The sequence below is a fragment of the Ictalurus furcatus genome, chromosome 19 (assembly GCF_023375685.1).
Source record: "Ictalurus furcatus strain D&B chromosome 19, Billie_1.0, whole genome shotgun sequence".
Taxonomy (NCBI): Eukaryota; Metazoa; Chordata; class Actinopteri; order Siluriformes; family Ictaluridae; genus Ictalurus; species Ictalurus furcatus.
Window position 1 is genome coordinate 16,738,322 of NC_071273.1, and position 17,078 is coordinate 16,755,399.

The 17,078-nt window shown below is 41.1% G+C and overlaps 1 protein-coding gene across 1 annotated transcript; it reads left to right on the plus strand.

Moving 5' to 3' along the window:
• Nucleotides 1–75: 75 nt before the first annotated feature.
• On the plus strand, nucleotides 76–16,359 carry lemd3 (LEM domain containing 3). The gene is made up of 13 exons (XM_053649961.1): nucleotides 76–1,498; nucleotides 4,323–4,363; nucleotides 5,676–5,745; nucleotides 9,263–9,339; nucleotides 10,271–10,350; nucleotides 10,436–10,581; nucleotides 10,792–10,893; nucleotides 11,021–11,123; nucleotides 12,643–12,821; nucleotides 12,933–13,014; nucleotides 13,220–13,325; nucleotides 13,536–13,614; nucleotides 13,751–16,359. The coding sequence occupies exons 1-13, from the start codon at nucleotides 136–138 to the stop codon at nucleotides 13,912–13,914; spliced, it is 2,592 nt and encodes an 863-aa protein (XP_053505936.1). The 5' UTR covers nucleotides 76–135; the 3' UTR covers nucleotides 13,915–16,359.
• The last annotated feature ends 719 nt before the right edge of the window (nucleotides 16,360–17,078 follow it).

Below are 17,078 nucleotides of genomic sequence, written 5' to 3' on the forward strand. Positions count from 1 at the left end.
TATTGTCATTTCAAACACATTTACTAACTCTGGTTAGTTCACTTGGCTAACTTTTTATTCGCCCAACTTGACTGTCTGCTTATGCTACTTGTACGTCACTTCCTGTAACGCTTTCTGTGCGAGTTTTGTTCAAAGATGGCGTCCGTGCAGCTAACGGACGAGGAGCTTTTCACCGAGTTAAAACGCCTCGGCTTTACCCCGGGCCCGGTTACGGAGAATACCCGGCCCGTGTACTTAAAAAAGCTCAAAAAGCTACGCGAGGAGCAACAACAGCGGTCCAGGGGCCTGAAAGGGAGAAACGGCAGCAGCGTCAACAACAGCAGCAGCAGCACTGGCGGCGGTAATAACGGCCACACAGCGACGGGAGCCTCGGCGTTCCGGGCTCGGCCGACGGCCAGTGACGTCACACACGTGAACTCGACTCGAAGCCCAGGCGCTCGGCCGCTTTTGAACGAAAAGCGAGCACACAGGAGCGGAAAGTTCGTCTTGGGATTTAGCTCAGACGAGTCAGACGCGGAGGCGCCGCAGAAGAAGGGAGGCCTGAACCACAGCCTCAGCAGGAGAGACCGAGGCTCGGCGCTACACTCGGTAAGGCCTACACAGGAGACACCTACCGCCGCCGCACGCAGAAGTACCGGTCTCGGTTTAAACAGTAGCAGCAAATCCCACCTCGGGTTTCCGGAGAGCAGGAGAAGCGCCCTCGGGTCTCAATGGTGGACAGACCGGGGGAAATCAAGCTTCGAGGACTCGCACTGCGATGTGGCAGTGGATAAGGATGACGGCGAGCCGGAGGAAACGGACAATCTCGAAGAGGAGACCGAGAGGACCGGGAGGACTCTGAACGGTAGTAAAGGGGCTTACAGCAACAAGATCTCTGGGGATTATTCTGATTCAGACGAAGAGGAAGACGAGGGGGAGGAACGGGAACGCCGACGCGAGCGCCGTCTGCTCTCCAGACGAAGTGTGTCGAAGTTCACGTCCACTCCGTACAGAAGCGTCTGGGAGTCGGGGCGCGTCCGGGAAAAGGTGGCAGACACCATGTCCGGCTCGACTAGTCTAGACATGGCGAATGAGTGGGGGAAGGACGACTTAGAAACGAGCGAGTTGACCGGGAGCTATCTGAAAAACTCTCGGTTCACGAGTGTAAACGGCGAGGAGAGCAGCAGCAAAAACGGCGGGGAGGCCGCGGCGAGCAGCGGGAGCTTCAGCTCCGGACTCAGACCTCGGTTTTCGTCCTATAACAGCCTGGCCTCGACGTACGCCTTCAACCACTCGAACCACACAGGCTCCAACCATAACTACAGCCACAAACGGAAGGCCACGGGTCCAGAGGATGAGCTGCTCGAGCAGTTTAAACGGGACGAGGTGTCGGCCACCGGCGGCTTCAGCGCACACTACCTGTCCATGTTCCTCCTGACCGCCGCCTGCCTCTTCTTCGTGCTGCTCGGCCTCATGTACCTGCGCATGCGGGGCTCTGGCGCCTCAGACACAGTTATGGGTACGTATACCTGTAACACCGAGGTCCCTGATGGATTTTCTTCATTTTATTTTCAAAGCCGGTTTGTATTGTGATGTTAGGGATGCTTAAGAACCTGAGTTGTCCCAATCATCTGCTTTAACACCTAATTACCACGACTTTTATTGAAGGCCTTGAGGTTTGTTTAGACTGCATTCATAATCATTAGTGTCTATAGTCAAGTTCTCAGCCCCGAGCATGAGGTTTCCATGTCTTCTTTAAAACCACAGATTTGCTGAAATGTATTTCTGACACTAGTTGTAATTAAAAAAATATATATAATAAGTTACGTGCCTTGTTACAGTACATGATGAGCATCACAATCATGTCTAGCAACAAAACAATACATTATGATGGGGCTCTGTTTTGGGCTTTTCATTCAATATTTCTAAAAAGAAAAAGTAAGGCATTTAACAGCACAAAATGTTAATAATTAAACTGCGTGAAAGTAGATCCAATTAGTTGCTTCTTACAGTGACTATAATTGAGTTTTTAAATACCTGATGCTATGAACAAAACTCAAGAAGTGTTTAATTGAAATCTCACATTTTCTAAGTCCCTCCTGGAATTTGCGATTGCAGAAATGAATGCAAAATGCAAGCAAAAGGCACGATATTCGGAGGAGGTTGTGATTTTTCAAAGTTACAGCAGATTTTCTGCAGATTTGGTCCGGGACGTGTCATGTGATTTCTGTGTTGAACATGCTAAAAGGTCTCATTACTAACAAACATCACTGAGACGGACCGTGCAGAACAATTTCCTGCGGTTGCAATTTCGCCAAATTGTTTAAAGTAGTTTTTGCACACAAAAAAAAAATAACACAAAAACTCCACCACTTGTGTCACAACGTTTGAAAAAAGCAGCAGCAAAATTAAGCGTTTTTGGCTGCAACAATCACAAAAAAAAAACCTAAATCCATGAAATCCTGTACGGACTGCTTTCTTGTGGGTTTTTAGAGGTTTAGAAGGCAGTTTGCTCTGAAAAGTTAAAAGGTGCAGGCCCACACGTTGCTGGTGGTCACCCTCGGACCGGAAGTGCAATACATGGCTCTTGTTCTGTTTCAGGCGATCAGCGGGAAAGCAACACTGAAGCCACTATCATGCAGAGGTGTTTCAACGCTGTGTACTTTAAATACTGACCCACAATCATCGGCAGAACGTTCCCCAAATCAATCATTTGCTAATTCCCACTAACTAGCTAGTGCTCCCTGTCACACGACGGCTACGAAACTGTTTTAGCCTCTTCTGTATTCATGAACTCACACACACACCCACAAGTAGTTAGTGCTGCTCGGACACTGGTTTTGCTCGGTTTTGTCAGCGTTTCCATACTGGCATGCTCCTGATTATGAAAACGTTGCCTGTGTAGACCAATTAGTCCTCCTAGTAAAAATCGTTCCATCAGACCTCGCCTCAGCCGATGTGTGTAGTGCAGCAGGTGGTGGAAGCATGTGCTATAGTTACAGTATACATTATGAGGGTTATAATGTTACAACCTACATAGCAAATAAAACATTTGTTTTTACTGAAGTCAGTAAGATGTAGGCTTTATTTTCATTCTCTGGTTGAATAAACCTACTAGTTCTCTGAGCAACTACAAATTAAAAATTTAATTGCCTGTACACACACTATTTTTGGCTGGGCTACTGATTTTTCTTCCCCTGATGTAAATTCAGTATTTTAGCAGGTAATGTCTTTTCTGTTTTATTCTGTTTAGTGTTTTCAGTCCTTTTCCTGCAGTCATCAGCTAATTAACAAGACCTTTAATTCTGGGAAACACTGAAGTGCTATTTTTGTGTTTTTAATTAGCAGCACAGCTAAGTCTGAGGAAGCTAGCGTCTGTATTGAGAGCAGGAGTGTTTGGCGTACCCAGGGAAAGTCTGGACTAAAGAGCGAGCGGCACACAGACATCTAGGTCACAGACTAGCTAAGGCAGACTAATTGCCTGTCTCTCCAGAGATTTTGGAAATCTGTGCCCACAACTACATGTTTACTCTGTTTGCTGCCTGTCTGACTGTATCCAGCACCATTTGCATCTTAATTATTGATGAATAAATTTTTTGCTGTTTGGTTTCTCTGTATGGTTTTGGGTGTAGATGTATATAATTGTGGCAAACATGTAGCAATGTTTTGCTTTATCTTTTATATTTTATTCTGAAATAGTTACCTTGGCATTTTGCCGTACTGTTAAAGACAAAGTGTAGAGAAAATCATAATGCATTTGTCTTCTATAGTGCAATGTGTTTCCAAGTGAAACAGGCACAGCTATATTAGCTTGATGATAGCTGAGTGACCCTGCCAACAAGTGCTTTAGAGGAACTGACTTTTATATTTATTATATGTTCTTCAAATATCATTAAACCTCATGGGAGTGGACACCATGCTTGAAAGAGTTAAACAAAATGTACCGGGTTAAACAAAATGTACCAGGCCAAATGGTGTTTTGATATCATTTTTCCAAGTCTATTAAAAAATAATAAAAAAATCTTAATGGTTTCTTTAACCAAATAACTTTCTGCCTCTATATTGTACCATAATGTATTTTAACTGTATTAAAGATATGACTTTTTTTTTTTTTTTAACCTAGTTAGAGGTATGAATGTGGAAAATAATTGAGGAGTATTAATCTGTCAAAATGAGTTTTGAATGAATGACAACTTTCCCTAATTATATTAGAGACCCACCTTTGTTCATATGCAGATTGTGTGTCCCTCAGCAGTCATGAAAGGGAAATGTAGTGGGATGTAATTCTCTCATCTACGCTGAAGTTCTTATTGCTGCTCTTTTTTTTTTTCCCACTTTTGCAGGCAGAAGCCACCCATTTGGTGCAGATTTTGATCAATCATATGTAAGTAACTTTATTCAATTTATAACTATTCAGAGGTGAAAGGTATGTATTGTGGCCTCAAGTATTTGAAGCAGATTTCTAGATGTATTTAAAACAAATAGCATATGATATTTTATTCTTAAACATTCAGAGAATGATGTGCTTGTAGTATCTTCCTGTAATGTCTAAAGAGGTTGGATATGACCGTGGAGGGATTTTGGGACCAGTTCTCCATACAGAACATTTCAAGCTCCTTTCTGGTTTTTTCCCCCTTGGTTTGTGCATGTGTACATCCCTCTTCAATTCAGAACAAAGGGTTTCAGTAGGGTTGAAATCTTGTGAATTAGCTGGTCAATGCAAAAAAAAATTCTGATCAATTTGTGCTATCAGCTGGAACCTAAGTTTCAGAGAAAAGCGTGGTGCACAAATGTAATGCCTGTTCTACCCACCTTTGAACTTTGGCTACATAATTTCAGAGAGAAATTGTGGATATGTCCGCTATTTCCCAGCCAACATTGAGTAGGATTATACCCACAGTGTTGGATGATATAATTTCCCTTGACCTTTTATTCAGTTCTCCTACACCAATACGCAACAGGCACATGTGAACTTGCATGCATCTCTTTGTTGCACTACTGAAATGTCAGAGTCTGCTTTTAGGTATCCTTGAAGCAGTGCTTTCATACCATATATGCAACAGCAACAGATTGCAAATGCCTCATTTGAAGCAAACTCTCAGAAGACTTCTTACCTGCTTACTTGTAAGTGAAATAATGAAAAAATACCACAGCTCTGACCATGGAACAGCTGAGCAGAGAACTGTCCAATTACTTTAGGTCCCATAAGAAGAGGAGGACCACATATTTTAAAAAGTGCTGTAATTCCTACACTGTTCACCTGATTTGGATGTAAATATTCTCAAATTAAAGCTGAAAGTCATGTTCATAATTTAATTACAACACTTATATACTGTTGTAGACAGTTAAAATAACAGTAACTTTGCCATTGTCCAAATATTTATGGACCTGACTGTATTTTGAGAGAAAACACTCTAATTTGAATAGTAGATCTTATGAAAATGTATATAGTTTCAGTTTGAACAAAGGTAAATAGTGTCATTTTGTTTGTTTTTATGAAAGCCAATAATTTTGGAGGGCATATTAAATCTGTGCTAATTAATGGCTGAATTATTTTTAAAAGGTCCCTTGTTTTTCCTCCTCGTGTGATTGAATGATGTTTAACCGGCCATGCAGTGTTAAAACAGGTTGAGCTGCAATGAATCGGTTACTATTTTAAAACAATGTTCCTGTTTTTTTTTTCCTTTTGTTCCTAGAGCCATACAGAGAAAGACACCATTCTCAGTCTTCTGCTCCATCTGCATGACTATCTGGCCAATACTGCAGGTGAATATACAGTTCAAAATGGAATAAAACGGTGATTTTTTTTTTTTTTTTTTTTTTTTGTTGATCGAGCTTTTAAATAGCTTTGTTACAGCAAGTTGTTTGAGACTTTGCTCAAGCAAATCTAAACAACTGCACAAGCAGGAAGAATCAGGATGGTTCAGTGCTGTAGTACCAACCCAGCCAATTACAGCATTGTCACAAGAGGCTAGGCTTTGTGTGCTCATTGTCTTGTGCTAATTGGTTTGCTCATACTTGAAAAAACGGTTTGTGAAGTTTTGATGGATGCTGGGCTGGGTAATGCCAATCTGCACCTGGTGCAGGTGAAGATTAAACAAGTTTCCCATCCAGTTTACATCAGTAGGGGAGGAACTTGGAGATGCAGTATCAGGGGGTGGAGCTGGACCTGATCCATCTCTTCCTGTAACCCTAAAGGTGCATTCACACACACCGCGATTTTATCGACGCAAGTCACCAGTCACTGTACTCTGAAGTTGCCAGTAGGCGTTCCTACTACTGGTTGCCATAGTAACATGGGTGGTGCAACTGACATTCAACTTTTGACAACAAACCGGTTTTCTTGCTTCTAAAATGAAAGATTCTGGAGGGAGAGCGATCTTATATAAAATTCACCTGTGCATATATGCATCATATCCTACGAGATGAAGGAGAAGCAGTGTGCACTCTTTGCCACTGCGGCCATCTCTTTACGGCGGAAGCGCAAGCGCCAATTAGCTTAACTTCTGGCCTTTGTTTAAAACAAAATAATAATAATAAAACGCACACTTTTTTTTGCTATTGAGCAAAATTCTGGTGTAGCTCCTATCTCAGTAAGTGATCGTCACCATTAGGGTGTTGTTCAGTATATGTTTGATGGTGACCAGGAGTCGGACCGCAGCTCCTCGGCTGTGGCCTCCGCGTTTCCTGGGTGAAGTGTCCGACTTGGTGCTGCTCGTTCCCTGGCGCCGAAGCAGTGCCAAGCCGGACACTTCACCCAAGATAAGAGCTACGCTGTGATTTTCCTCAATTGTAACAAAAAGTGAGTGTTTTAATTATTATTTATTTTATTAAATTTTTTTTCTGCTTTAAGCCTCTTCAAAAAAAAGATCCTACGCTAAGCTAATTGACTTTTGCCATAATGGCGCTGCTTCTGCTAGTGAGCACAAAGTGGCTACGGATGACGTGTGCTCTACTGTCTTCACTCCCATTGGTAGTCGCTGCATCAAGCTGCTCCAAATTTGCATAAAGTTAAACTTCTTTCAACCAGACACGCCCATCTAGTCGCCAATAGTCGCCGTCGCTCATGTTGCCCGAAGCTCTCATTGAAAATGAAGGGTCTCCGGTCGCTTTGATGCTGCCAATCGCTGTACTATGAAGTCGCCAGTAGGCATTACCACTAATGGTTGCCATAGTAACATTTATCAGTGGGTGGTGCAACTAGCATTCCACTTTTGACAACAAATCGGTTTTCTTGCCGCTACAATTAGTGTTGTCACGATACCTTGAAAAATATCGATATTTGATACCATTTTCGTGGGGAAAAATTTCCACAACATTAAGGGCATAAAGTTGCAGATTTTTATTCAAAGATAAATATAACAAGACTATAACATGACGACATATATTTTTACGTTAAGGAAAACTTCTTGAGGTATTGCGCTTGTTCAAAAGCCTCTGCATTTTCAAGTAACAAATGAGTAAAAAACATTTAAATGGAAGTAAATACTGGTCTTATATATGCAGACGTTCTCTTCAGAGGCGAGTGAGAGTGACACCCATTTTGCTGTAGCCGAAGTGTCTTTGCAACTAGCTTAGCTTTGAAAATTACAATGGGACAGCACACTTATCAACAACAGTTTACTGGGCTTGTCTTGTTTATTACTTCAGTGGTGTTGCAACAGGAGCCTTTACCAACCGTCTTGGTCCTTCAGGTGCTTTGCTAAACTAGTGTTGTTAGCACCTTTTGTTCGCACTGCTCTGTAGCGACGCTTGCATGTTGGCTTGCTTGTGTTCATTTGCCTCAACTCTGGAATAATTCCAAATTTCCCAATGTTTTCTTTATCCACCAAAACCAGTGGCAGAGGTTCTGCACTCGCAACGCTATTCACCCGGAGGGAGTGAGACGAGTGAGGTGAAGACAGCACTGTGAGAGAGGGGGTGGGGCTATGTCTGCACTTTGGTGTGTGTCAGCTCGCTGTCGTATAGAAGAGAGAGCGAGAAACAGCAGCTGGTATCGCTATATCGATACTGTGGAAAATGAGTATTGAAACGGTTTCAAATATACTGAATCGATGTATCGAAAAATCCATATTTTTGACCACACTAGCTACAATTAAACATTTCTGGAGGGAGAGCATTTGTATGTAAAATAATATGTACAAACATCATATGTATGAGATGAAGGAGAAGCAGTATGTGGTCTTTGCCATTGTGGCCATCTATCCCTGGCGACAGCGCAAGCGACAGGCTGTCTGGGTCTACGAAACAATCCGGGCTCGCAGGCAGCGTGGTGAGTACCACCGGCTGGTAAAGGAGCTGAGTTGGATGAGGTCTGGTACCAGCAGTATTTCAGGCTGGACAAGATTCCGTTTGAAACGCATTCTTTTAGGATTTAATCAACCAAATATGATTGCCTGTGAGGTAAGTTTTCTCAGTTCATCATGGTATGGAATACTATTTGTCACTCATGGTTGACAGGGTTAATAATTAAAAGTTAATATTCTAGGTTGTTAAATGCATTAATCAACTTTATTTAATTACAACGCCCACAATGGCATATGTTTTTCCACTCGTCGTTTTTTCTTTTGTCTCGGTATGTGCCCAGAGGCGTATAAAGAATTGGACAATACTTGGCTAACCGCTAGAATAATTTTTCCTCCATCTTTTCTGCATTACAGTATCTGACAGGAGACGGACCGACGTGCGCTTTACTGTCTTCACTCCCATTGGTAGTCGCTGCATTAAACTAGTTGCTAACGGTCACTGTCGCTCATGTCGACTTCTGGAACAGTCTCTGGTCGCTTTGTCGCTGCGAGTTGCTGTATGTGTGAATGCTCCTTAACCCACTAGAGATTGTACAACACACTCACCACGTATCCAGCCTTGAACACAGAGTTGTCTCCACACCCTGGAATTTTGTTTGTGACTGCCCAGGTAGAAGGAGTTGAATTAGGTCTGACTCCAGGCCCTGGACTTTTGGTTCTGCAGTGAGGACTTTTTAATGCATGCTGTGGCCAACAAGATCATCATTAACCTAGTTTTAAAACATTCTGGCATTAAGATATTCTGGTGCTTTAATGAGGAAAATGAAGTGCGTGATGGTAAATTAGATCAGGAAATAGTTTCAGTAACAATTGTATCGGTTAGTTAAAGTGGGGATATTACCATAATACTCCCGAGAAGTATGTTTTGACATACTTAATCATGGTGTGGAATTGCAATTGTGCACACTAACATTTCCAAGTTGCCTTTTGAACAATAAGAGATCCTGTGGTTAAAATATTAAATGTATTTCTTTCAGGTGAACATGACTGCAAAGATCTCAATGAGCCATTAAACAGAAGTGTCTCCTTGTCTGAAGCCACCAAGTATCTGAAGGTCGGTTAAGTTTTGTGCAGTTCTTCGTTTTGATGTGCTGGGAGTGGCTATGAAGTAATGCGAGTTACTCCGCGTTGCTGTGGAGTTTACGATTATGACTGGTCAGAAGATATTGATTTGTATAACAGCAGCTCTGACATGGGTGTCACAGGTTTATTTGAATGTGTTTGTTCTGATCGTATCTGTCTTTAAAAGCTAATTCAAAATGACTTGTGTGGTAAGATGTGTAATCTATGCATTGAACAGTTATTAAAAGACCCCATCGTCATATAAATGTCTTAGCTTAATTACACACATTTGTCATTGCACTTCAAGCAGGATCGTAGGCTAGCTAGTGGATTTAAAAAAAATCATTAAACACTTAAGTCACTAGACTCAAACTGTATATAGAATGTCAAAAAAAGTTAAATATACGCTCACGTAAGTAATCATTTGAGAGCTACAACTACAAGCTGCTTACATTTGTAGACAGAGTTGTCTGAGAGGTTGTTGCCACCCCCCCCCCCTTTTTTTTTTTTTTCCTGAGCTGAGACGTTTCAGGCTTCATTTCCGGTAAGGGAACATAGTGAGCATCGATGCTCCCTGGTTTTCGCAGTGCATTGTGGGATTTTTTTCGGGCATGAACGTTCCAGTGCCCTGGAAGGATTTTACGATTGAGACAGTCCTTAAAATGGCCGACTCCCTGGTCGGTGCACTAATGTCATAACAAGAACTAACTTTTACGCAGATGTTTCACAACCTTGGACAGTAGCTCAATAAAAAGTAAGGGTTGTTCATAAATAAATAAATAATGATCATCGTTGGCAGATTGCTGTGGCATAAGAGTAATAAAAAATGTCTTTTAGTCTGTTCCTCTACTGTTACATTTTTTTAAAAACCTTTGAGTTTGAGTATGTGTATTGAGTCATTTTTATGTTCTTGCTTTATCTAGATGCAAAATAAAAGCTATGAAGGTTGGATAGTCACAGCCATGGAGTGGATCATTAGAACTGGAGATATTTGTGGTATAAGGTAAATTGAACCAGTAGTTTTCTCTAGAAAACTAAACTTCCTAAAGTGATGGGACTTTATTAATCCCTGACTGCTGGGCTTACAGGTTGATTGCAGATAACCCTATGCAACTAGTGGAGGACGTGTCTGACATCACTCGTCTGGAGTCCACTCACCCTCGCATGTCCTTCATTTGCCGCTTTCGACGAGCCTTCTTCACTGTGATCTACAGAGTGCTCCTCATCCTTGCTGGTACATCTCTCAACACTAGAGTTTCAACATGTACACTGATTTGAGGCTAGATTAATTAAGGATAAGTGTATGGTTTGGCTTCTGGTTCAGATAAACGCAAAGCAGACCTCTGCTATGTAAATCCAGCTTCACCCTTTCTTCAGCTTTGCCAAAATCTCTTTGATGTTCGTCATCCGTGGTCTGCTCTGTCTGCTTCCTGCTTCCCCAAAGGAATTGCCATTGTTTATGCCGTACTGCGTTACATGAAGTACCGATGGAGGAGGGAGGAGGAGGAGACCAGGCAGATGTATGACATGGTGGAGAGAATCATAGGTATTGATGCCTGGTTTCTCTGCTGCTGTTTGTTCTGCATGAATGACCTTTTGTGTGATTTTTACAGAGGAGTGGTGAATTGTGAAGTGTGTCATAGCTTCACTGCTGTGTGTGTGTGTGTGTGCAGATGTCCTGAGGAGCCATAACGAGGCGTGCCAGGAGAATAAGGACCTGCAGCCTTATCTGCCCATTCCTCATGTGCGAGACTCTCTCGTTCAGCCTCAGGACAGGTAGGACATTTGACCTTTTGGCTGGACTTTTCAGAGATGTATAGTCCGTGCTAATCAGGCTCAGTTGACAAACCCAGAAAATCACACTGCGATTGGCCAGTTGTTTCGAAACAGCCAATTGTCATAGCTGGGAGATGGCTGTCTGTGATGTTTGAGGCTTAGGACGTTTTCACACCTGGCTCGTTTGGAGCGCTTGTTTTGGAACATGGTGCGTTTTCTCCCTTGGTTCGATTCGTTTAGACATATTTAAACACAGCAATCGCGTTCGTATCCAAACCGAAACAATCCATATGAACGAATTCTGGAGCGGTTCGCTTGTGGTGAGAAAGCAGTCTTGCCCAACGGACCAACCTGCATAGCAATGCTGAATGGGAACTGCGTTACATAAACGTGTTTGTTTTTGCTAATGCCTCGCAACATTAAGACGAGGTAAAACGCCTCACTGAAATTTGGTCTGCCAAACACATTTCTGAACAACTTTCAAAAACGCATCAAAAAGTTTTACAAAGTGTTCAGGGAGCGTCTCAATGAGATGGGCATTAAGTCCTCTGTGGAACATATAAAGTAGATCAATTATAATAACTATAGCTAAAAAGAAAGCCACAATAAGCTCGCGAGCTGCTGTCTATCCATCTGACACACTCTGACCAATGTCAGATGACCAACCCATTTTGAAAAGTTGCCTTGTGAAAGTGAACTGAGCCAAGGAAAAAGTTTACATCCCCATTTCAGAACAAAGCACAGATCTACAGGTCTGAAAACACCCTTAGACTGTCTTCCATTAATTAATTAATTGGACTTACAATAAAAGTCCAAAAAGACTTAAAAGTCTTACATTAATTATGTTAAATATGTGATGCCCTTCTGTTACTGTGTACTTGGGCTCCCAGAACAAATATCATTGTTTGAGTACTCTACTGTTTATTTATATATATATATATATATATATATATATATATATACACACACACATATATATAAACATATATAAATAATGACACACACACACATACACTTATGTTTTCAAAGACAGAAAACTTTCCAGTTGATGTCACTTGTGATGCTCTGGGTAAAGCTTTGATTTGTGAGCACGGGTGATGTTTAGAGAGAAATGCTTCCTCTTTATTTGGCTTCAGTTTGTTCATGTAGCCATATTTTAGAAATAGACTTTTAGTGAAATAATTGTAAGGAAATGGCATAAAATTTTTAACTTGTATGAGTTTGGTGTAAAACATCATGTACCTATAGCAAAAAAATTGTAGGCATGTAGAACTACCTAAATATATTTTTCACCCCCCAAAAATATTGGCTAGAGTATAAATGTACTGACCAGCAAATTTCATTTTGGTGCAAACCTGAAAGTTGTACTTATCTGATCCCCCTTCCCCACCCTCTCAATAGCCTTAAAAGTATGTCCTCTTTAAAAATGGCAATAATATCTACAGGTCTCATTATAAGACAAGTGTAAGAGGTAACATGTACATGCATTTTTTTGTGTGTGTGTTAATTTAAATGTCAGGAAGAAGATGAAGAAAGTGTGGGCCAGAGCTGAGACTTTCCTCTCTCGAAACGAGTCTCGCATCCGGACAGAAACACAGAGGATTGGAGGAGCTGATTTCCTGGTGTGGCGGTGGCTCCAGCCTCCCTTATCTTGTGACAAGACGTGCAATATGCCTTCCAAAGTATGGCAGGGAAAAGGTAATTCTGCTCATTACGTACTATGGCATCAGAAAATGTTATCCGTCAACCTGTGTATGTGAAAAGTGCACCCGTTTTTATATTCAACATTGTGCTCGCTGTGCTTTACAGCATTTCCTCTGGATCGAAGGAATTCGCCACCAAACAGCTTAACACCGTGTCTGAAAATTCGCAACATGTTTGACCCTGTAATGTGAGTACCAGCTCTCTGTTAGGTTTGTTAACAGAGTCAAGAATTAAGCACAGCACATGTATGTTAGTTTTAAAGAGTACAGCAGATTTAATCTCTGGCTGCTTCAATGGATTTAAAATGCTTGTGAACGCAAACATGTTTGACAGGCCAGTTAAATACATCAGATGCTGTGTGTTTTAAAGACCTGATGTTTTCTATTTGTTAGGGAGGTGGGGGAAAACTGGCATCTTGCCATTCAAGAAGCCATTTTGGAGAAATGCAGTGATAATGATGGGATCGTCCACATTGCTGTTGATAAGAATTCACGAGAGGTGGGTTTTCTCTGTTCACTGCTGAGTGGTGTGTGTGTCACATGAGTGTCGTCGTCCCCCTCTCAGCCTGCTCTAGGCAGCATGTTTTCAAGTTTTAGGGTGTGAAAGTACCCTAAAACTACACATTCACATTGGAATCTACATATTGTTGGTGTAAAAGTTTTCAAAGTTAACATCATTGCGTCATCCTGACCTCTTCTGTCCCCACAGGGCTGTGTTTATGTGAAGTGCCTTTCAGCAGAGCACTCTGGGAAGGCTTTCAAGGCATTGCATGGCTCTTGGTTTGATGGTAAATGGATTTAATAATTGTGATAGAAGGGAGTGGAATAGGCTGAGGCATCATGGTTTACATTGATCTTATGTTTATTTACAAACTGCTGTTGCGCTTTTATCGTGCTCCTGATCTCTTGTGCCTTCTGTTCCAGGAAAGCTGGTGACTGTTAAGTATCTGCGTCTTGACCGCTACCACCAGCGTTTCCCACAGGCCTTGGGCTGTAACACACCCCTGAAACCGTCCAGCTCCAGCATGAACACCATGGCCCGGCTACACCAGCGCTCCAGCACATCCAGTTTCCTCAGTTTCTCCTGAGCTCTAACCATGAAATCTTGTGTTCTGTCTCTCTCTCTCACTCTCTCTCTCTCTCTCTCTCTCTCTCTCTCTCTCTCTCTCTCTCTCTGACAGTCTCCCCCTCTCCTGGGTCCTTCCTTGCAGTTGGAGCCATGTTCAGGAGCTTTTTTCATCATGGTGGTCTTTTGTAAGCAGGTCTGAACTGACTGTTTGCTGCAACCCTGTCAGCTTGTTTGTCTTGGAGTTGGAGCTAAAGATTTGTGCGCAGAGAACATGTTGGGAGATGCCGGAGCTTTGCTTAGGACAGCTAGTCATGCATATCCCTCCTCTCAAACGTTGGTGCAATGGACACAATTATCTATATTATACTTTTTTTTTTCTTTTCTTTTTGTTGTTTTTGTTTTTTAAACAGACTGGCTTTATGGATTAAACAAGGAAACATGGCTTCCAATTTATTCTAATATTCAGATTTGAGGATATGAGAGAGAACTGAAGCTGCTGTCTGTGGTTCTACTCTTGTCTCTTTTTGTTTCTCCAGTTTACTCCTCTCCTTGGTCAAAAGGAGTTCTGTTGGGCTATACATAGCTGCATGTGCTGGTTCCAATATCCCTATATTTATGCTTTAAATTGTATCATATAACGTGGATGTTTATTTCCCTGAAGACTTTTTAACTTTATGTATTTCCTTTCTTTGTAGTTTTTAGTCCAAAACAATGGCATGCACACACTCTAAAAGGGGTGCTGTAAATATTTGTTGAATGGTGGTGGTTGAAATTGTCTGTATAAAACTGCAGATTGTCATAAGCTCTAATTCATTTCTTACCAACAGATGAGTGAAAGGACGTGTCCGAGGGGATGCCGTGACCACTCGATCATGCTATACAAGCCGCTTGGTTTTGAAAAGTGTGTAGAGTTGGCTTATTCTATAATTTAATGCGTGATACCCCCACTTCATCCATTTCTCACCTCAGTCTTGCCATTTTGATTGTATTCCATCGTACTCTAGTGTATTATTATTATTATTATTATTATTATTACTATTATTATTATTTTCCTTATATTTTGAAAGTTATGCATTTTCATTGTGATTGGTGCAGTTTGATTGTTTTGACATTTTTTCCCCCCTCACCCACAGACATCCTCTGGCCACCAGAGTGATTTAGTGTGCAGCTAAAGTATTCCACATGATCAGGATCAGCAAATCTGGTCAGGTGTTGAAGTTTGTTGCCATTTCCACCCTTCTTTGTGCATTTTGTTTCATAGTCCTTTGAAAGGGGGACAGATAAGCCATGCTGATCTTCACAAAGCGTGTCATGTTTTGTTTATATACGGTGGGGGTTCATTTGAGATTAATAAAGTGTAAGTTTGTAAGAAATATTGTCCCCAATTAATTATCAAGAGTCAGAGTAACTCCTACAGCACATACAAAAGGTATAGTAATTTGACTGTATCAAAATTGCAGAGGGTGGGTCATTTGACCAAGTAGTTACATGATGGGTTTGGTAACTCTGTCCCAAAGTTCTCCATTATTTAAAACTAAATTATTTTGGTTATTATTGCTATAAGAAATGCAGTGCAGATGGAGTGGAGTATTTGCAGTGAGATGTACAAGCAATGCACAGAAACATAGTGCACTGTTCTCTGCAGCAAATAACCAAATCGTGCCTTAATTTTGTGCTGTTTTAGGGACTGGCGCTGCACTTGTTGGGAATCTATTTACATTTTTTAAATTTTCCAAATTTAAATATAACCATTTGAAAAGCAGAGGTAGTCAATTCCTTATTAAAACTCCTGAGTATAGTGTGCATTTAGAAAAGTGCCCATGAGATGTCTAGTCAAATGTACACTCATGGGTGCAGTTAATATTAACTGTTCATCAGTTTGGTCATCAAGGCTACACACTATAATGTCCCCCAGTGCATGCACAGGGTTTTTTTTTTTTTTCCTTTTCTTTTTTGAGTGTAGGGTTTGACATTTTAATTTAAACAATTGTATGATCTTTTCAGAGCTGATGTGTAAGAAATAAACATGCTAAAAATGCAGACACAAGTTGTTACTGTACTTGCACTCAGTGTAATTTGCTTTGTGTCCATAGCCCAGTGTTGCCTGTTTACCTGTTACCCTTTTCTCCCCCCAACACCCCCCATGCAAGCTGTAAATTGAGTAAATGTAACTTGATTTGGTGTGGCACGACTTGAAACGGTGCCCGACTTGCATCTCCATTATTGATGTTTTTTTTTTCCTTTCTCCCCCCTCTATGATGTACATTTTTATCTGTACAAAGTAATATTATGCAGCAGCAGTCTCAGCACAGTGTATGGTTTTGACCAAGATCCCTGACCTGCAAGCCAGAGGGGAAAGTGAACAATAATCCAGGCTTTTTAAAGCTTCAGATTGTTTTAATGTAATTTTGTCACTTGTTAAACCTGCTCTAATTAAAGGTTTATTAGGGGTTTTTAATTTGAAGTGTTGTCTCATGTCTTGGACTCTTGATTAATGACATTTTTAGATTTCTAGAGTATTTAGTGGCTGAGAGGAATGTTATATTTAACCCCTCTAATTATTCACTGATGTTAATAATTAGTAATATTTTCTGAACTAGAAGTTCCCTTAGATCATTTAAAGATCGCCACCTACATCAAAACACATACAAATAGCAGACTGGATAGTTTTTTGGGGGGGTTCCTCCCATAATGGCTGTCCATCTTATGGCTATCCAAGCATTTTACATCAGAACATCTGATCATGTTTTTTGTTTGTTTGTTTTGTTTTTTTGGGATTATGCCACTACACAATCTCCATTAATGTGTTTCATAACATGATACTGACTTTTACGTAAGACATAGGTCTAGTTAAATGATTGTAAAATGGAAAAAAAGGATGTATTGAGTCCTTGAGGACAAGTGCTAGATGAAATTAAATTGTTGATGTTTAAAAGGTTGTCAGCATCCCCCCTATCCACCCAACAGTAGAGAGTATGCTATACACATTTGACTAACAGGCCGGATATGGGCTATAAATAGTGCAATTATGTTCTTAAAATAAGTCTGTGCAGACTATGGGTCCATAAAACTCCTGATTTGGCCGACGTTGTCAGAAACAACTTACTTAAAGATGTAGTTGGTAAGGGCGCTAAACTGGTTCCCTCACTTGTTAGCAGCATTAGCCAAAATACGATGGCTAAT